This window comes from Mustela putorius, unplaced genomic scaffold (genome assembly GCF_011764305.1).
Source record: "Mustela putorius furo isolate JIRA1106 unplaced genomic scaffold, ASM1176430v1.1 tig00000592_pilon_pilon_pilon, whole genome shotgun sequence".
In the NCBI taxonomy this organism is placed as follows: Eukaryota; Metazoa; Chordata; class Mammalia; order Carnivora; family Mustelidae; genus Mustela; species Mustela putorius.
In genome coordinates this window covers 659,361-676,508 of record NW_025421426.1, presented here as the reverse complement: position 1 = coordinate 676,508, position 17,148 = coordinate 659,361, and the positions used below count along the sequence as shown (strand labels likewise).

The following is a 17,148-nucleotide window of genomic DNA, read 5'->3' as shown; positions in this document are numbered from 1 at the left end:
TTTTTTTAAATTCTATTTCCCCAACATCTCTTCCCTACTAGAGCATAAGCTCCATGGGATTTTTTTGTCTTCCTAGTTCAGGTGTCCACAGCACCTTGAAAGGTCCAGCACTGAGCAGGTGTTCAAAATGTGTTTATTGAATGAATAAACAAATTAACCTGCCACCTTGTTTGAATTTGATTTCTTGAAATGAGCAAGTATTGTTATAATAAAAAAAATCCATTGAGCTTTTAAAATCACCACAATTGCCAAGAGAACAGGTGAGTTGCTGGTCTGCTTTATGGATATTGATTTTATGTCCTATGAGTCTTAGGCTTCTCAGATGTGAGTTGTAGTCTTTAAAGCAGGACTAGGAACTCCTCCAGACATTCTCATTAGCAATTGTTTCAGACATTATACAAGAAAAGAAACAAAAAACCTCAGACATCACAGTCCCAGTTAATCCAGAGCCTTCCTATGCACAGAGAATGATCTGTTTGTGGGGTTTTTAAAATTTATTTGTCAGAGGAAGAGAGAGAAAGAGGAGCAGCAGGCAAAGAGAGAAGCAGGCTCCCTGCTGAGCAATGAGCCAGATGTGGGACTCGATCCCAGGACCCTGGGATGATGACCTGAGTCAAAGGCAGACACTCAACCAACTGAGCCATCCAGGTATCCCAAGAATAATCTGTTTTTATCTCAAAGACGGAGGAGATTCTTCAATGCGTCTCAACAGCTCCATCCTCCAACTCCAAAAACTACCACTTATCTCAGGGTGGGGTTTAAAAGCAGCCTGTCTCCCTGAGCAGCTTCACCGAACTGGACATTCAGGTCCCATGCCTTGGGCCCTCCACCACCAGACCTTTATTGACATCAAGCTCACACCATTCACTGTCCTCTCTGAATGAATATGAGTGAATGAATGAACAGAAACACTAACGGTCCCCATGTGGACTATGATTGTCTTTCCAGAGGGCACAGTATGCTCCGGGCCCTGTGCCAAGCACCATATGTGCATCATTTCCCTGAATCTTCACAGCAACCCTGTGAGGTGGGCAGGTCCCTACCTGTATAACTATTCCCGGTTCGCAGAGAATAACTGATGTTCACAGATGTTGGGTGACTTGCTTAGTCTCATGGTTAGGACACAGGAAGGTGGTGGGACACCCCAGGCCATCTGACCCCAAAGCCCCAGGCCTTGGCTCCAAACCACAAAATGTCATTAGTTCCAAAGCACTGGGTCCATCTTCTACCTTATTTGTGGAAAAAAAGAAGAGAAAACCCAACCAGGCAGACACCCTGGGGAGGAGGATTCAGAATCCCCTTAACAGCTCACATTGTCGAGCTCCTGTCCCTGGCCAGGCTCTGGGGTGAGCCCTGGAAAGACCGATTCCATTCCAGCCTCACACCAGCACCAAGGGGAGTACTTTTCTGTCCCCGTTTCAAAGATGAGGACCGAATACACTGAGATATGAAGCGACTTCGCAAGGTGCCACAGTTAGTAACTGGCTGCCTCAGAATCAAATCCAGACCCATCTGCCCCCAGAGACCATGTTCTTAGCCATGATTCTTCCTCAAAGAGATGGAGAAAAGCAGAGAAGGGGACCCAAAGTCGGTCCAAGTGCAAACAGGGAGGGAGTTACCACGGGATGGGAGCCAGAAGGAGAAAGTGAGAGGCCACCACTACCATTGGTGACCTTTCTCCACACCAGTTTAAGGGTGGGAGGTGGGGGGGGAGGGGCATTTCCTAGGAATGGAGGAGCTTGAGGGCTTCTTCTGTGTTTGTCTTCTCAATGACTAGAGCCCTGACCTGTACTTTTTCTCTAGTCCCCTTCCTGCCTAACACAGCACCAAACACCAGTTTGCTGTTTGCTGAACAAATGAGTAAATGCTCAACTCCTTTTACAAGAAACTACATAGCTCAAGTTTTCATGGTTTCCAACTCAAAAGTTGTCTATAAGTGGGACCTGGGTGGCTTGGTCTGTTAAGCACCTGACCCTTGATCTCAGCTCAGTTCTTGAGCTCAGGGTCATGAGTTAAAGCCCCACTGTGGCCTCGACACCGGGCATGAAGCCTACTTTAAAAAAAACAAAAACAACAAAAAAAAAAAACTGGTCTGCAGAGTCATGTTTTCCCCTCCACCTTCCTCCTTCTTCCATTATCCCCCGCAAAGCCACTTGTGTTGAGATGAAGGGAAGGGGGCTGAGGAGTGAAGCCTCTGGGGCACTTACACCGCCAGCCCCCCCCCCCCCCGCCATGCACCCACGGGGTGAATTTTTATCCTCCTGGGAAGCCGCAGAAGCACTGTTGTTATTTCCGCATTACAGAAAAAAAACCTGAGCCTCAAGGAGGTTGCATACCTTCCTCCAGAACACATGGCTAATGGTCCAGGACCCACCTCTGACCTATTTGCCTCCAAAGACCCTGCCTCACAGGACAGGACAGGACAGGAATCCGCAGGCACGGCGTGATGGCCGCAAACCCCGCACACGTCATCAGTACCCAGTAAGTGCACAGTGAGTGAGCCGGTAAGTGAATGGATGAGATTGTTTCAAGGAGAGGGTTGCTAACAGGATCTGTTGCTGCAAGATCTTACAAATAATGGGTATTTTAAAAAGGGCTAGGAGACTTGGCCATTAAGTCTGAGTTATTTAAAAAAAAAAAAAAGAAATTCACCTATATATGTCCATTATAATCTATATTAGTCTATTTGGGCTCCCATAACAAAACACTACAGACTGGGAGACTGGAGACTTAAACCCCAGAAGTCTATGTCTCACAGTTCTGGAGGCTAGAAGGGTGTCAGCTCAGACAGGGTCTAGTGAAAGCCCCCCTCCCGGCTTGCTGATGGCCTTCTTGCTGTGGCCTCACACGGTAGACAGTGAGTGAGCTCGGGGTCTCTTCCACTTCTTATAAGGGCACTAATACTATCATGAGAGCCCATGCTGTAACCTAACCTAACCTAACCTAACCCTATTTACCTCCCAAAGTCCTCCTTTCCGAATACTATCATAGCAAAGTTTAATGCTCAAAACAGGAATCTGAAGAGGTGGGTTGGAGGGGGGACACAAGCATTCAGCCCATAACATCCGTTACTAGGAGTTTGGATTACATAAATCATGACACATCAACACTATAGGATACTCTGCAGCTTTTAAATAATATTCCACTATTGTGGTTTCAATAAGAAAGAAAACAGTGACATAAGAAGTAAAAAGAGTCATGTTATAATACAATTATACAGCATGACCTCATTCTTTTTTTTTTTTTTTTCAAACATATAATGTATTATTTGCCCCAGGGGTATAGGTCTGTGATTCATCAGTCTTACACAATTCACAGCACTCACCATAGCACAAACCCTCCCCAATGTGCATAATCCAGTCACCCCATCCGCCCTCCCCCACCCCCAGCAACCCTCAGTTTGTTTTGTGAGATAAGAGTCTCTTATGGCTTGTCTCCCTCCCAATACCATCTTATTTCATTTTCTCCCTCCATTCCTCCCACAACCTCCCCCTCTGGCCCCGAGCCCTGCCTCTCAAATTCCTCATATCAGAGAGATCAGATGATAATTGTCTTTCTCTGGTTGACTTATTTTGCTTAGCATAATACCCTCTAGTTCCATCCACATCATTGCAAATGATAAGATTTCGGGGTTTTATGGTTGCATAGTATTCCTGTGTGTGTGTGTGTGTATACATCTTCTTTATCCATTCACCTGTTGATGGACTTCTAGGTTCTTTCCATAGTTTGGCTATTGTGGACGTTGCTGCTATAAACATTCAGGGGCACATGCCCCCTTCAGATCATTACCTCTGTATCTTTAGGGTAAACACCCAGTAGTGCGATTGCTGGATCATAGGGTAGCTCTATTTTCAACTTTTTGAGGAACCTCCGTGCTGTTTTCCAGAGTGGTTGCACCAGCTTGCATTCCCACCAACAGTGTAGGAGGGCCCCTTCTCCGCATCCTCTCCAGCATCTGCAGCACGACCCCATTCTTTTCAATACCAGGGACAATGCATATTTAGCAACACCTGGATCCTGTGGTCCAGCCTGACCAGAGGGCAGGTGGAGCACTCAGATTTTGACAGCTGCTCCCAAGCTATGACAGGGAAAGAGGTGCACTCCTCAATACAAAGAGGGAGCTGAGTAGACAAAAAAAAGGAAGAACTACCAGCCATGTTTTCATCTCTTCAGTCCTTACTCCATTCCAGGCCCAGTTCTACAAGCCCTGAAGTGTGTCATCCCATTTAACCTTCACAGTGTCCTTTGAGATGGGTGTTCTTACTCCCACTTCCTACAAGGAAAGAAGCAGAGACTTCTTTGGAGTCACTTAGCAAAGGTTCATGGCAGAGCCAGGTTCTCAGCCAGGCCTGGACTGCACCAAAGCCATGAGGCTAACCACCAAATCCTAAAAAACAAGACCTTCCCTTCACTGTGTCACTCGCTGCCAGCACAGCAGCAGGCACACAGAGTCATCAGAATAATAAGTGCTGATTGGAAATGAACAGAGAGGGACACAAGAAATGATGGATGGGCTGGGGTGGTTGGTTTTGCCTTGGGAAAAAGGAGAGAAACAGATGGGAGGACTCCAGACAGGCCAAAAACATTTGGAACAGTCATTGCGTCATCTAAAAGAGAAAGAGAATGGGAATAAAAATGCTCTGGTCCACAGGAAGACTTGGGTATGATCGGAGAATATGCCTTGGGAGAAAACTCAGCAGTTGCTCCCAAACGCTGCCCACTCTGCATTTTAACACAGTTCCTCTGCCTGGGCTCAGGAATCTATCCCCCACATTACTATAGAAACAAGCCACATGAGTAATCACAGGCCCCAGACCCCAGAGTAGATTAATAACATGTTCCCTTAGAAACCAGGAAAAAGGGGTTCCTCTGATGGAAGGGAGGAAACTTTTTCCTTCAGCACCTCACCCCCTTCCTCCTCAACAGTGGACACACACACTCAAGTGATCCGCTTCCCACTTGTAAACATGCCCTCCCGTGTTACTCACTCTCCACCATACGTGCACACACAGCCCCCCTGTGGCACCATCTGTGAGTTACCACCTCACGTCCCAGCAGCCATTCCCTCTAGGTCTCTGCCAACAGAACCTCAACTGTGTTAGGAAGACAATGTGAGTACTGCTTTGCCAACTCAGCTTCCTTTTGCCAGATTCCCTTGCAACTAAGAGTGATCGTGTGACAGACAGAGTTCTAGCCAATGAGACAGAAGGGGCTTCTCATGGTAAGAGGTGGGGTGGGGGGTTCTAGAAAGGGTTTTTATTTGCTGTCCTACTGAATTTGGGCAAATTGACCCCATCCCTTTCCAGAACCTTCCTGGGAGAAAAGCCAAAGTTTCCTGGGAAGTCTGGGAAGTTGGGCTTCTGGATATGAATTCATTTCTGCGGATTGGATGCGCTTGCACAATATTTTGAAGGCAGAAACGGAGCAGAGGCATATTCCTGTGGTTTGAGCTCTTTGCTGCTGCTAAACAAGTTTGCAGAGATTGGGGGTTTTCTGCAACAGAATTCAGGTGCAGGTCGCCAGGCCATGGATGTGGACAAGCAGTTGTGGCAGAGACAGTAGCCTGACTGCCTTTACAGGGTCCAGTGACGTGTTTTGTGGGAGCTGGAAAGCAGTTCTGAACCCTGGATCAGAGCTGTGGCAGTGAGTTCTAGAGCACATTCATTCCACTGGCCAACTCCTGATGCCCACCTTCCGGTTGTGGCTGGCCAGTGTTGCTGTGTCCAGGCAGTCTTTCCTGGGGAAGAGCCTAGTGCCCACTCCTCTAGCTTTTCCAGTTATTTTCCAAGCACTAATTCCCTGTGTTAAATTATTTTCTGCCTAAAATAGCAAAGATCTAGAAACATTTAGAATCCTCTAGTTCCAACCAAAAAATGCTAAAGATGTTGGGCATGAAAAGTGTATGAAGATGCCTCAGGGAAGTCACCATTCCTTTGAAACTCAGTTCTTCTGTAGAATGGAGACCAAAGATTATTATTATCATTATCATCAGTTAATAGTTATTGAGTACTGTGGCCCATTGCATCTCTCAAAGATGGTCACAGCAGTATTTCCCATCCCAGAAGCCTTCCGCAGGTGACCTCGCCACTTGCCATCACGTCGGAGGAATCTAACCCCTCGCTCTTGAATCTCGGCTGTCCTCTGACTCTCTTGTAACCAAAAGAATGAAGCCGAGTCGACACCGCCAAAACTCCAAGGATATGGAAACGGCACGAATCTCCCGCCCGGCGAACTCTGCCTGGCGCTCGGGGTCCGGTCCCGCCCACTCTGCTCAAGGCTGGAGCTCCGGTGGGGCGGGGCGGGGAGGGGCCTGGGAGGAATCTCGGGGCTCGGCCCCGCCCACCCCGCGTGTGCCTGGGGCCCCGGAGGGGCGGGGTCTGGAGGGCTCGCTCCGTTCCGGCCCCGCCCACCCCGCGTGCCGTTCCGGAGGGGCGGGGCCGGTGGGCAGGGCCAGAGAGGGATCGCGCGGCTCCGGCCCCGCCCACGCCGCTCTGGGCTCCGGCTCCGGCGGGCCCCGCCCACCGGCGCTCGTTTCCCCTCCGGTTCGCTGCGGCCGCGGCAGCGCTTCGCCGCGCGCCATGGCGGGGCTGCTGGTGCTCCTGGGCCCCGCCGGCAGGGTGGGCGCCCGGGTTCGGCCTCGCGCTTCCTGGCTCCTGGGAGCCGCAGCCCCCTGCGCGCCGCGCCCCCTGTTGCTGCCGCTGCTCCGGCCCGGGCCCGATGCCCGGCTGCTGCGCGCGGTCGGCGGGGACTGCCGCGGCCGCCAGGTAAGCCTCCCCACCCCCATCCCAGCCCCCGGGCGCCCGGATCCTGCTCCATCTCCGCCAAAATAGAGCTTTAGTCGTCCAGCTCTCCGAGACCTAGACACCCCCACCCACTCCAGGGCTCCCGAGGCCCCAATCCCTACAAGCCAAGAAAACGATCTCCCAGTTGACAGCTGGAGAAACTGAGGCTCAGGGAGGTCTGGTTATCTGCCCAAGGTCACACAGTCTCTGGCAGAGCCCCAGGTTCCCAAAGCGTGGGCCGGCACCGTGGCAGTAGCCGAGAGAATTATACCTGGGGCCTGGACTTGCTCTCAGCGTGCTCACATGGCTGTTAGAGTTGTTTCCCCTTCGATCCTCCTCCACACGGAGCCGAGGAGACCGGCTCCGGGGGTGCTGCTGTCTTGAACACCCCCATCACTTGCTGCTACTCCCTCGTTATCTAAGCAAAAGAGCAGGCCTCCCTGCAGGGCTTCAGGCGAGACTCTGGCAAGAAACACAGTGTTCTGTCCTGTTTCATCGTGGTTACCTTCTTTATATGATACGTGAAACTGGTTTCCCTTCAGAAGGTAATCCGGACTTTCTTTAAAAAAAAAAAAAAAAAAAGATGTTTTTAAGTTTGTTTGCTTTTTTTTCTCTTGAAGTTTGTCTCCTTAAAGAAAAACAGTAAGTAGCGCAGTCTGGAGACACAGGACTGACCTGACGAGTTGGAACACGCAGAACCTGGCCTCCTGCAGTCCCTTTCTTTGCTTAAGAATGGGATCCCTGCGCCTGCACTCACTAGCCTGTGACCTCACCCCGCTGCAGGCTCTGAGCCTGTTTGCTGACCTTTCAGAGGGCTACAGATGTGGGCTTCCCAACTAGAGTTGGGGGACGATTCCATGAGCTGAAGCAGGCCTGAGCCCAGTGCCGGTGGAGCTTCCTGAATGAATGTTGCAGGGGGATTTGACTCACACCCTTAACATGCCTCCTGCCATCTGCTCCCCCTTCCAACGGCAGCAGATCTTGTCTCTAAACCCTGAGCCCTCCACACACATCTGGCTGCCTCCTGGCCATTCTTTATGGATCAGCCCCTCTGTCTCTTCCTCCAGAAAGCCTTTCCTGACCACCAGAGAGGCCCTGGGAGCCTCCACTGGCCTCCCTCAGCCCCCTGGGTGTGGATTCTCTCTGCAGTCTTCATCTGGAATGGTCTCCTAACTTGATTGTCTGTCCCACGAGCCACATCAGTTTTGCCCCCAGCACAGGCCCTGGCACTGGCAGGGGTGTGTGTGTGTGTGTGTGTGTGTGTGTGCGCGTGCGTGAACATGCGTATGTGCGGGCATGATATGTGCATATAGTAGTAACGAGTGTGGTCTCAGGCTCCCCATATTCCTGTCTATTCAATCATTCTGTGGCCTTGATCAGATTCCCCCACTTCTCTGTTTCTCAGTGTCCTCGTCTGTAAAATGGGATGTTAATAATTCACATTTCTTAGAGCATGAGTTGAAACCTGCCATCGGGGACATTCTAAATTAATGTTAGCTATTGATGTTACTGTGGCAATAAATGTATAAATCACAGGGCCCCACGAGCTGTGCTTGTTTCTCCTGCTATCTGGTAGATGGGAAGCATCCAAGTGGGGTCAGAACCTAACAGGATGTTAGGGCAAAAGATGCTCATTACTCAAAGTGTCATCTTCTTGAGAAAATACATCGCCCTTGGGGCCTGGGAGCAGGTGCAGGGATCTCCCCTGTCAGCTGCTCCCGGCTACCCACAGGCACCTTGTTTTTGGCCATTGGGAGGAGGGAGTGCAGCTAGGGTCTCCGAACATGCCAGGATTTTAATCAAGTACCTGAGAGACCTTCTCACGTCTGCCTTCAGTGGGGTCCCCACTCTAATCGGGAGGAAGGAGGTAAAGCCACTGGAGAATCCTGCCCCTTTCACTTAACCTGATTCGTGTCATGTCACCTCGCAGAGCAGCCCAGCCCGCCTACACCTACAGTACGGGAGGGAAATCTTGGGCAAACGATTGGCTCTCGTCGAGCCCCCGTGCCTTTTGTCAGTTCTTGCTCCTGTGCTGCCTTTTCAGGGATCCCCTCCTTGATGACCTTAAACTGGCCGCATCCCTCCCGACAGTCCGGCCAGTCTGCCTCCCCTCCGTTGTGTTTCTCCATTGCACTTGTCCTATCTAGCAGCCCTGATACTTTCCTTTTCTGTTTATTGTCGCTACCCTCCCCCACTAGCCTTAAGCCCCTTGAGGGTAGAGTTCTTTTTCATTCACTGTTCTCTCCCCCCAATTAGAGCAGCACCCCTCATAGAGCAATTATCCCTGACTAAGTGAGAAGCACAGCATAGTTGTTAAGAGCAAAAGCCTTGGACCCGGTAGGCTTCCATCCCACCCCTGACAGGTAATTCCTGTGTGACCCTCTGGAAGTTACTCAACCTCTCTGGGCTTCCAGGCTCCTCTTCTGCTCAGGGAGGATGATATAGTACCTATCTCACAAGGTTGTTGTGAGGATTATCTGAATTAATATTTTCAAAGTACTCAGAAGAGTGCTTGGTACAAAATAAATACAATGTAGTGTTGTGTTTAGTATTATTATAATTATAATTATTATTATTATTACTGAAAGAATGAAAACAGGTGGTACTCCAACCAATGTGAGCAACTCGTGAGCAACATCTTTGCTTTATTCTTCGAACGTTCCTGCCCCTTCTGATAGAGCCTTTTATACCTTAATAATAATTTGGCTTGGGGTTGGGGGGTGGCAATCGCACAGGCACACACAAGGATTTGTAAAGGCACTTTGGCTGAGTCCAGACACCAGGGGCATGTGTCATGTTACAGGCACCAGGGACAGTGCCTGACGACATAGCACAGGGACTTAGGGGGAGTATTTCACAAAGACGTGAATGTCTGAAAAGTTTCCATTCCTCGCAAGCCACCCCCTCAGAAATTCCCTTATTTTAGTTTCTTCAGCCTCCTCCAGGCTTAGGAAGAAAACGGACTGGTTCACAGTGCTTGAAGATACTTCCTTTTACCACAATAAAAGGAAGAAAATTGTCCCAAGATTTTTTTTTCAAGATTTTATTTATTTGACAGATGGAGATCACAAGTAGGCAGAGAGGCAGGCAGGGAGAGAGGGGGAAGCAGGCTCCCTGCTGAGCAGAGAGCCCCATGGGGGGCTCCATCCCAGGACTCTGGGATCATCACCTGAGCCGAAGGCAGAGGCTTTAACCCACTGAGCCACCCAGGCGCCCCTGTCCCAAGATTCTAACTCTAGGTTCACAAAGAACCCGCTACCAGGAAGTGGTCCATTGTGTCTGAATATTTCACCCCTCCCATTGTTTTGCAGCAGATGCGGGTCATTCTGTGGCTGGAAGTCTGGCTGCCTCTTTATTTTTCTTTTGTGGCCAAAAGGCCTTTTGCCAAAATAGAAGTTGTAAAGAAAAGAGCCCTCCACAGAGACAGCTCCACTGGGCTCTGGTGAATGGACAGATGGGGCATAATTAAGTTTGGTCGGGCCAAGTGTCAAGGGTGGGAAGTGAAAGGGGCTTTCTGGGGACTGGAGATTATTGTCCTATCAGGGCCCGACGTCTGGCAGCTCTCCCATCGGCACGGCTTGCTCGGCAGCCAAAGGCGGGTGGGGCTGTGTTTATCAGAAAGAACCTGAGCTCTGAGCTGCCATTCTGGCGGGTGGAGGAAGAGGCAGGCGAAAGCTTTGAAGAAAAGGGGAAGTCACGCGTGCTGGCCAACCTTCAGGAGACTGACTGGTTTTCCTTCTCTCCGCCAAAGCCTTGAAGTCCTGGACAAGTGTTTCAGAACTTTCAGAGTGTCCAGCTCTTACAGGACATGAAGCCCTGTGGCCGGCCAGCTCGCCACTCTCCCCCACCCCCAAGCCTCATTCTCCCTCCTGTCAAAGTGGGAGCCACAGACATGCCCACATCATGGGGCTTACCGTGAGGGTTTTTATGAAATGACACCTTTAAAGCGCTAAGCCCAGCACCTGGCTCAGTAGAGGGGGACCTAACCTGAGGACACAGGTAGTTTCCCCGGAAACTTTCGAAGGAAGTTATGCGCTACTGCCTAGTAGAATGCACTCTCTAAGGGGCAGCAGCCTGGCTCCGTCGGTGGAGTCCGCGACTCGTGATCTTGAGGTTGTGAGTTCGAGCCCCACATTGGGTCAAGGCCCCCCTGGAGAACATGCTGAGCAGGGGAAAGCCTGGCAAGGTGAGGCAGGATTGGTAAGCAGGGGTTTACCTGGCAACCCTGGACACCTGATAACAAATCCCAGTGCCCAGTGCTCTCCCCAGAACACGAAAGCAGACGCTGGGCACCTGGACACAGATACAAGTGGACCAGCAGCACCTGAGCCCACTGGGAGCTCATGAGCAAAGCTCCCCCACCCCGGCCCACCCCACAGGCAGGGCAGGGGCTCCTGAAGCAGGACAGGGCTGGGAGGTCCCCTGCAGCCCTGGGGAGCCTTGTGAGGTCTGGAGGGGCTGCTCTGAGCCCTTATGTTGTTTCATTTTCATTTGGGGAGTCCTGAGCCTCCCTCCCAGGGACTCTGGGCGTCGTACTCCTCCCTCTTGCCTTTGAAATGCTGCTCGGGTGCAGCCTGCTCTAAAAATACAAAGAAAAAGCCATCGTGCTGTGCGGCAGAACTGGAGCTCATTGACCCAGATACTTCCTCCCAGGAAGAGCTCGGAGACAGGTCATTAGGATTCTAGAGATCTTTTCAGAAAAAAAGGCACTCTCCATATTGAGGAGACTTTTTTAAAAGAAATCCAGCATTCTTGGGTTTTCTGTTTCTCCCAAACATTCCAGGCCATGTAGGTGCTTGTTAAGAGAAGCCAAGTCCAGTGGCTTGTTTCTGTGCCAATTCAGGCCAGTGCATTTATGGCCCAGGACTTGGCCCTCCCTGTATCTGCTCAGATCTCCAGGGAAAACCTTGATTCTGGTAGTAAATATACTGTAGCTTCTGCTCCATTTTTTTTTCTTTTCTTTTTTTTTTTTTTGCACCCACTATCCTTGTTTTGTGGCGTCTAGGATGGGTGGCATGTGCTCAGGCTGTGGACCCCGGTGACCTGGGTTCTATTTTGGTGACTTTGGGCCAATTCTTTGGCCTTTGATGCCTGTGTTCCTCTTCTGGAAAGTGGGGAAAAAAAAAAAAACCAGTATCTACCTAGAGGGTGGTCATGAGGATAGAAGCTGACAGCAGGTGGAGAGAAGCATCTGAGCCATGCCCGGCTGGGAGAGTACTCAGTAAAGCACCATCAGTGTCCCCAAATATGTGTGCCCCAAGGTTTTAGTTCCTGTTGATGCTCTAACAGCTTACCAGGAATCCAGTGGCTTCAAACAGCACACATTTATTGTCTTACAGACCTGGAGGCCCGAAGTCCAGAACAGGTCTCAAGGGGCCAAAGGCATGGGCAGGGCTTGTTCCTTCTGGAATTTCTAAGAAAGAATCTATTTCACGACTTTTCCAGCATCTAGAGGCCACATGCACTCATGGGCCTGTGGCCCCTTCCTCAGATCTCTGACCCTGCTACTGTAGTCATATTGTCCCTGACCCCTGCCTCCCTCTTTTCACTGATTAAGGACCCTTGTGATGACATTGGTCCTACTCAGAAAATCCATGATGCCCTGCCCATCTCAAGATACTTAACTTAGGGGCGCCTGGGTGGCTCAGTGGGTTGAAGCCTCTGCCTTCGGCTCGGGTCATGATCTCTGGGTCCTAAGATCGGGCCCCGCATCGGGCTCTCTGCTCAGCAGAGAGCCTGCTTCCCCCCTCTCTCTGCCTGCCTCTCTGCCTACTTGTCATCTCTGTCAAATAAATAAATAAAATCTTTAAAAAAAAAAGATACTTAACTTAGTCACATCTCCAAAATGCCTTTGCCATGTAAGGTAACACAGTCACAGGCTCTGGGGATTAGGACCCGGAGATCTTGGGGGCCATCATTCTGCCGATCATACCCAGTACCTAGTCTTTCAGCGTGCTCAGTGACGAAGTGGGCACCAGCTGACCGAGGAGGTAGGGAGTAACTGGTCCATCGCTGGGCAGGAGGGAGGGTGGAACACTGCGCGATATGAAAGCTCCTGACGGGGCACCTGGGTGGCTCAGTGGGTTAAAGCCACTGCCTTCGGCTCAGGTCATGATCTCAGGGTCCTGGGATCGAGTCCCGCATGGGGCTCTCTGCTTAGCAGGGAGCCTGCTTCCCTTCCTCTCTCTCTGCCTGCCTCTCTGCCTACTTGTGATCTCTGTCTGTCAAATAAATAAATAAAATCTTAAAAAAAAAAAAGAAAAAGAAAAAAGAAAGCTCCTGACGGCCGCCAACTGCCTTGCTGCTGCCCCAGAACTTCTCCCCTTCTGTTGGTGTGCAGGACCCCAGCAAGAGCACTGGGACGCCAGCCCCTCCTGTCAGCAGCTCGGAGGAGGAAAAGCAAAGCAAGTCACAGCAGCTGAGAAAGATTTTCCAAGAGTATGGTGCTGTCGGAGTGTCGCTGCACATCGGAATCTCTCTGATCTCCTTGGGGATATTTTACATGGTGGTTTCAAGGTGAGAGCTCTGGCAGGAACATCCCTTTGTTCTTTAGGGTCATGTAGGATTCTTTGCAAATGAGAACATTTTTCCTATGAATGTGTATTCGTGTAGCTGCTTCCAGCATGTTTTTTAAATACTTTAAATCTGGGCACCTGGGTGGCTCAGTGGGTTAAGCTTCTGCCTTCGACTTAGGTCATGATCTCGGGGTCCTGGGATCAAGCCCCGCGGGCCCTCTGCTCTGCGGGGAGCCTGCTTCCCCTTCTCTCTCTGCCTGCCTCTCTGCCTACTCGTGATCTCTCTCTCTCTGTGTCAAATAGTAAAGTCTGAAAAAAAAAATAAATACTTTAAATCTTAGAGCCACACCGATCGCCTAATTTAATCCCTTGTGATAATCCTTTTTGTTGTCGATGGTCTCCTTCCGCAGTGGTGTGGACATGTCTGCAATCCTGCTCAAACTCGGATTTAAAGAGTCACTAGTGCAGTCGAAGATGGCAGCAGGCACAAGCACCTTCGTCGTGGCCTACGCCATCCACAAGCTGTTTGCCCCCGTGCGAATCAGCATCACCTTAGTGTCCGTGCCCTTCATCGTCAGATATTTTCGCAAAGTGGGATTTTTTAAACCTCCAGCTGCAAAGCCTTGATGAACGCTTCAAACCTGTTTCTTTTAAATAGAAATTTTGGGTTAGTTTTAGGATAGAGCTTTTCGGGGGTGGGGGGGGTTGGTTAGGAGTAGGGTGGGGACAGGAAGCTAATTGCTATGTTCTCATGAATAAGTTTTCCCTTTGGCAACAAAATTCAGGTTTTTTAATAATTCTAATTATTTTGCTTTACAAATGTTGTTAATGCTGTTCCTCATAGGATTTGTACGCGTAATCTAAAATGTCAGTGAAACGTCACAAATTGAGTTGTCATCACAAATTGAGTTGTCATCTCAAACAAAACTGTTTGCCTACAAATGGTCCTTCTGGAAGAAGGTTGAGGTTCTAGTCTGCGAAAACCCTCAGGGGTTAATCTTCGCTCAAATTCTTAAAGGGCAACGATTCATTAAGCCGGTTTTTAAAATTCCCCTTCCTCCAATATCTGTTGCCAGGCTGCCTGCAGTTTCATACGCAGTAGGCTGCAGAACAGCTCCCGGTGTTCCCGTTAATGAAGCCGAATTTAAGACTTAACAATATGTAATCAGGATCTAAATTAGCATCAATGCTTCGACGTTCATTACCCTTCTTTTAGGGAGGAAGAATAACCAAGTATCTCTGGTGTTTCATTGATGCTAAAACACCTTCCAGTCTGGACATTCTCAAATTTCACTGAAGTAGGTCAGGGTCATTTGTCTCTGTTGGGGTGAAAAATGGAAATTCTGTTCAGTAGTAATGGCATCACGTGGCTCCTGACGGCCTAATCCACAGGTGAGCTTGGACACTGCACTCATGGAAAGCTAAGACAATCTTTGCTTAACGTCAGACATTCCAGAACTATCATCACCATGTTTACATTGTGTTGCTACTTACATTTTTTTGAGTTGAAATTGTTATGTAGAAAAAGATTTTATATCACTCTCTAAAAAGGAAACTGAGCGGCACTTGCTGTAAATGGGAGGCAGCTGGGAAATACTACAACATAATACAAGCCAGGGAGGGAGGGGGCGGGCAGGTGTAATCACCTTCTGTTGAGCCAGTTTTACCTGATAAAGGAGGTTTGATCTGAGCTTCCCATCCCCCCCACACCCCCCACACCCCCCCCCGCCTTGCTGTGAGGGACATTATTTGTTAAAAACAGAAATAAGCACACAGATTCAAATGGACATTTTTGTCCCTGGAACGCTTAGAAGCAGGCGGACTGGAGGGAATGCCTTTCTGTGGGATTCCTATAGTGCTCCCTTCAGGGCTGTATCCACCCACAGCACCGTCCACACTGGGACCCCCAATTCAACCAGTTCTGCCCTGCCACCCTGGTTGAGGGAGATCCACTTTGTAGGAGGAGGGTTAATTACAGAAAGGACAATCAGAAGACTAAAGGAACTATAAATTGACCATTGTGGTTTTACCACCCGGCTGCTGACCGTTCCCTGATTAAGCCTTAGTAACCTATGTCCGTTACTTGAGTCAACTTTTACAAGAAGCTTTATGGAACAAATTCTCCACTTGCAAGATCGTTAAAAGTGGATTCTGGGCCCCCCCCTCACCGCCACCCTTTTAAAGCAATTAGCCCATTGCCAAAAGGCTTTATCGATTTCAAGATGGAACTGCCTTTCTGGGATGTAATTCCAAGGACAGTTGGCTTCATGCTCCTAACCACCTTCCCGACAGACTACCACCTACCACCTACCACTCAGACCCCTAGTTTGCCTATGCAAAAAAAAAAGCTGACAGTGAGTCCTACAGGTTCAAGGGCTGAAATCTTAAACTTTGACTCCATGTTTGGAGGAATGGAAGTGGACTGACAAGAAAGCAATAAAACCAGTCACCAAACCAAACAGCCATGGCCTTTTCTTCAAAGCCCCACCTCCACTCCACTCCTGCGGCCAGTGGCCCCAGCAGAACAAAGAACTTGGAGAAGATCAGGGAATATGTGACTTCACCAGCAAGATGTACAGAATGCTTGTATTTACACTGTTTTTATGGAACTAGGGAATAAAACACGATCTATTTTAAAAATGTAAGCCATCGTTCACCCCTGATTTTGTATTTGACCAAATGAGCCACTTAAATTCCCTGAAACAAATAAACATCTTTGTAGTGTAGTGAAGAACTTTGGATTCCTCGTCTGGTTAAGCCATAACTGTTGCTGACTAGGAAGCGGCTCTGTGACTGGTTTGTTAATGGTGCGCTACTACAATGAGCTACTTTCTTTGCTCGTGTGGGATTCTGGGGAAATGACAGAAGTTTAGCTGGTGTCACTGGTAAAGTTGGTCATGTCATATTAACTATCACTTGGGTGGATGGCGCATGAAAGACTACTTTGGGAATGTAAAAGTTGGTTAACTCAAGACTGGAAAGCTCCTTTATCCTGAGGGGGCTAACCGGATGGACACTTGCAGCTTTACTCAGTTGTGTTCTGAAGCTTCTGTCAGGTGTCACCAAAGCTGACATGGAAGTAGTCATTTCTAATATCTAGTTCCTTGTGTTGAACAAAGGTCAGCCATGAAAGCATAGCTCTGTATTAGTTTTCAGGAACTTCAACATTTCCAAGGTCAAGTTCATCCGTCTTTGGTCAAGATGATGGCAGCTAGAAACAGATATGTAGCTTTATGCATTAGGAGCACATAGTACATGAGATCGGAAAGGGATACACCAGCTCCTTCCATGGCACCTGCTCATTTCCAGGTCAACAATGAACCGATAGTGAACAGAATTACCCGTGCAGCCTAGACATATTTGCGTCCTTATTTTTAAAGTTTATTTAAAAAAAAAAAAAGTTTATATACGTGCCATAACTCCAAAGTAATAAATTTTAATAACTTGCCAGGTGTCCCTTGGGAGCCAGATAACAAGGGGAGCAAAGGAATCCTCTACCAGGGGTACTGCAGGGGCAGCAGGCTTGATCCCCCATGGCTGGAAATGAGGGGTTCTATTAAGCAAACATTCCTTCAGAGAATTAAGACCCATGTTTGTAAAATCAGTTTGCAAAGAACTAGTTTACCCCACGTGTAAAGCTCTTTGCATCTTAATGAAAACATGGTCAGAAGCAGGTATGGACATAGAAGTTGAAGACTTCCTCTGTCCTGACCACCTGCAGCTCTAGTGAACCCTGAAAGTTCCCAGGCCAGGCCAGCTGTACCCACGTCTGCAAACTACTGTGCACGCAACTGATTCCCCAGGGTGAGGAACCACCCAAGATTCCAGCTCCATGCACTGGACTGTGCTCC

General features: G+C 49.2%; 1 protein-coding gene across 1 annotated transcript; it reads left to right on the top strand.

Annotated features, from left to right (window-relative positions):
• The first annotated feature begins 6,507 nt into the window (after positions 1-6,507).
• FAM210B (family with sequence similarity 210 member B) lies at positions 6,508-16,028 on the top strand. The gene is made up of 3 exons (XM_004759886.3): positions 6,508-6,764; positions 13,123-13,298; positions 13,708-16,028. Exons 1-3 carry the CDS (start codon positions 6,579-6,581, stop codon positions 13,922-13,924), a joined length of 579 nt encoding a protein of 192 aa, XP_004759943.1. The 5' UTR covers positions 6,508-6,578; the 3' UTR covers positions 13,925-16,028.
• Positions 16,029-17,148: the final 1,120 nt, after the last annotated feature.

Bases quoted from the DNA above. Each gene is read 5' to 3' on its own strand.
- FAM210B (XM_004759886.3), top strand. From the start codon at position 6,579: ATGGCGGGGCTGCTGGTGCTCCTGGGCCCCGCCGGCAGGGTGGGCGCC. The intron at 6,765-13,122 runs GTAAGCCTCCCC...GTTGGTGTGCAG, and splicing joins GGGACTGCCGCGGCCGCCAG to GACCCCAGCAAGAGCACTGG. The intron at 13,299-13,707 runs GTGAGAGCTCTG...CTCCTTCCGCAG, and splicing joins TTTTACATGGTGGTTTCAAG to TGGTGTGGACATGTCTGCAA.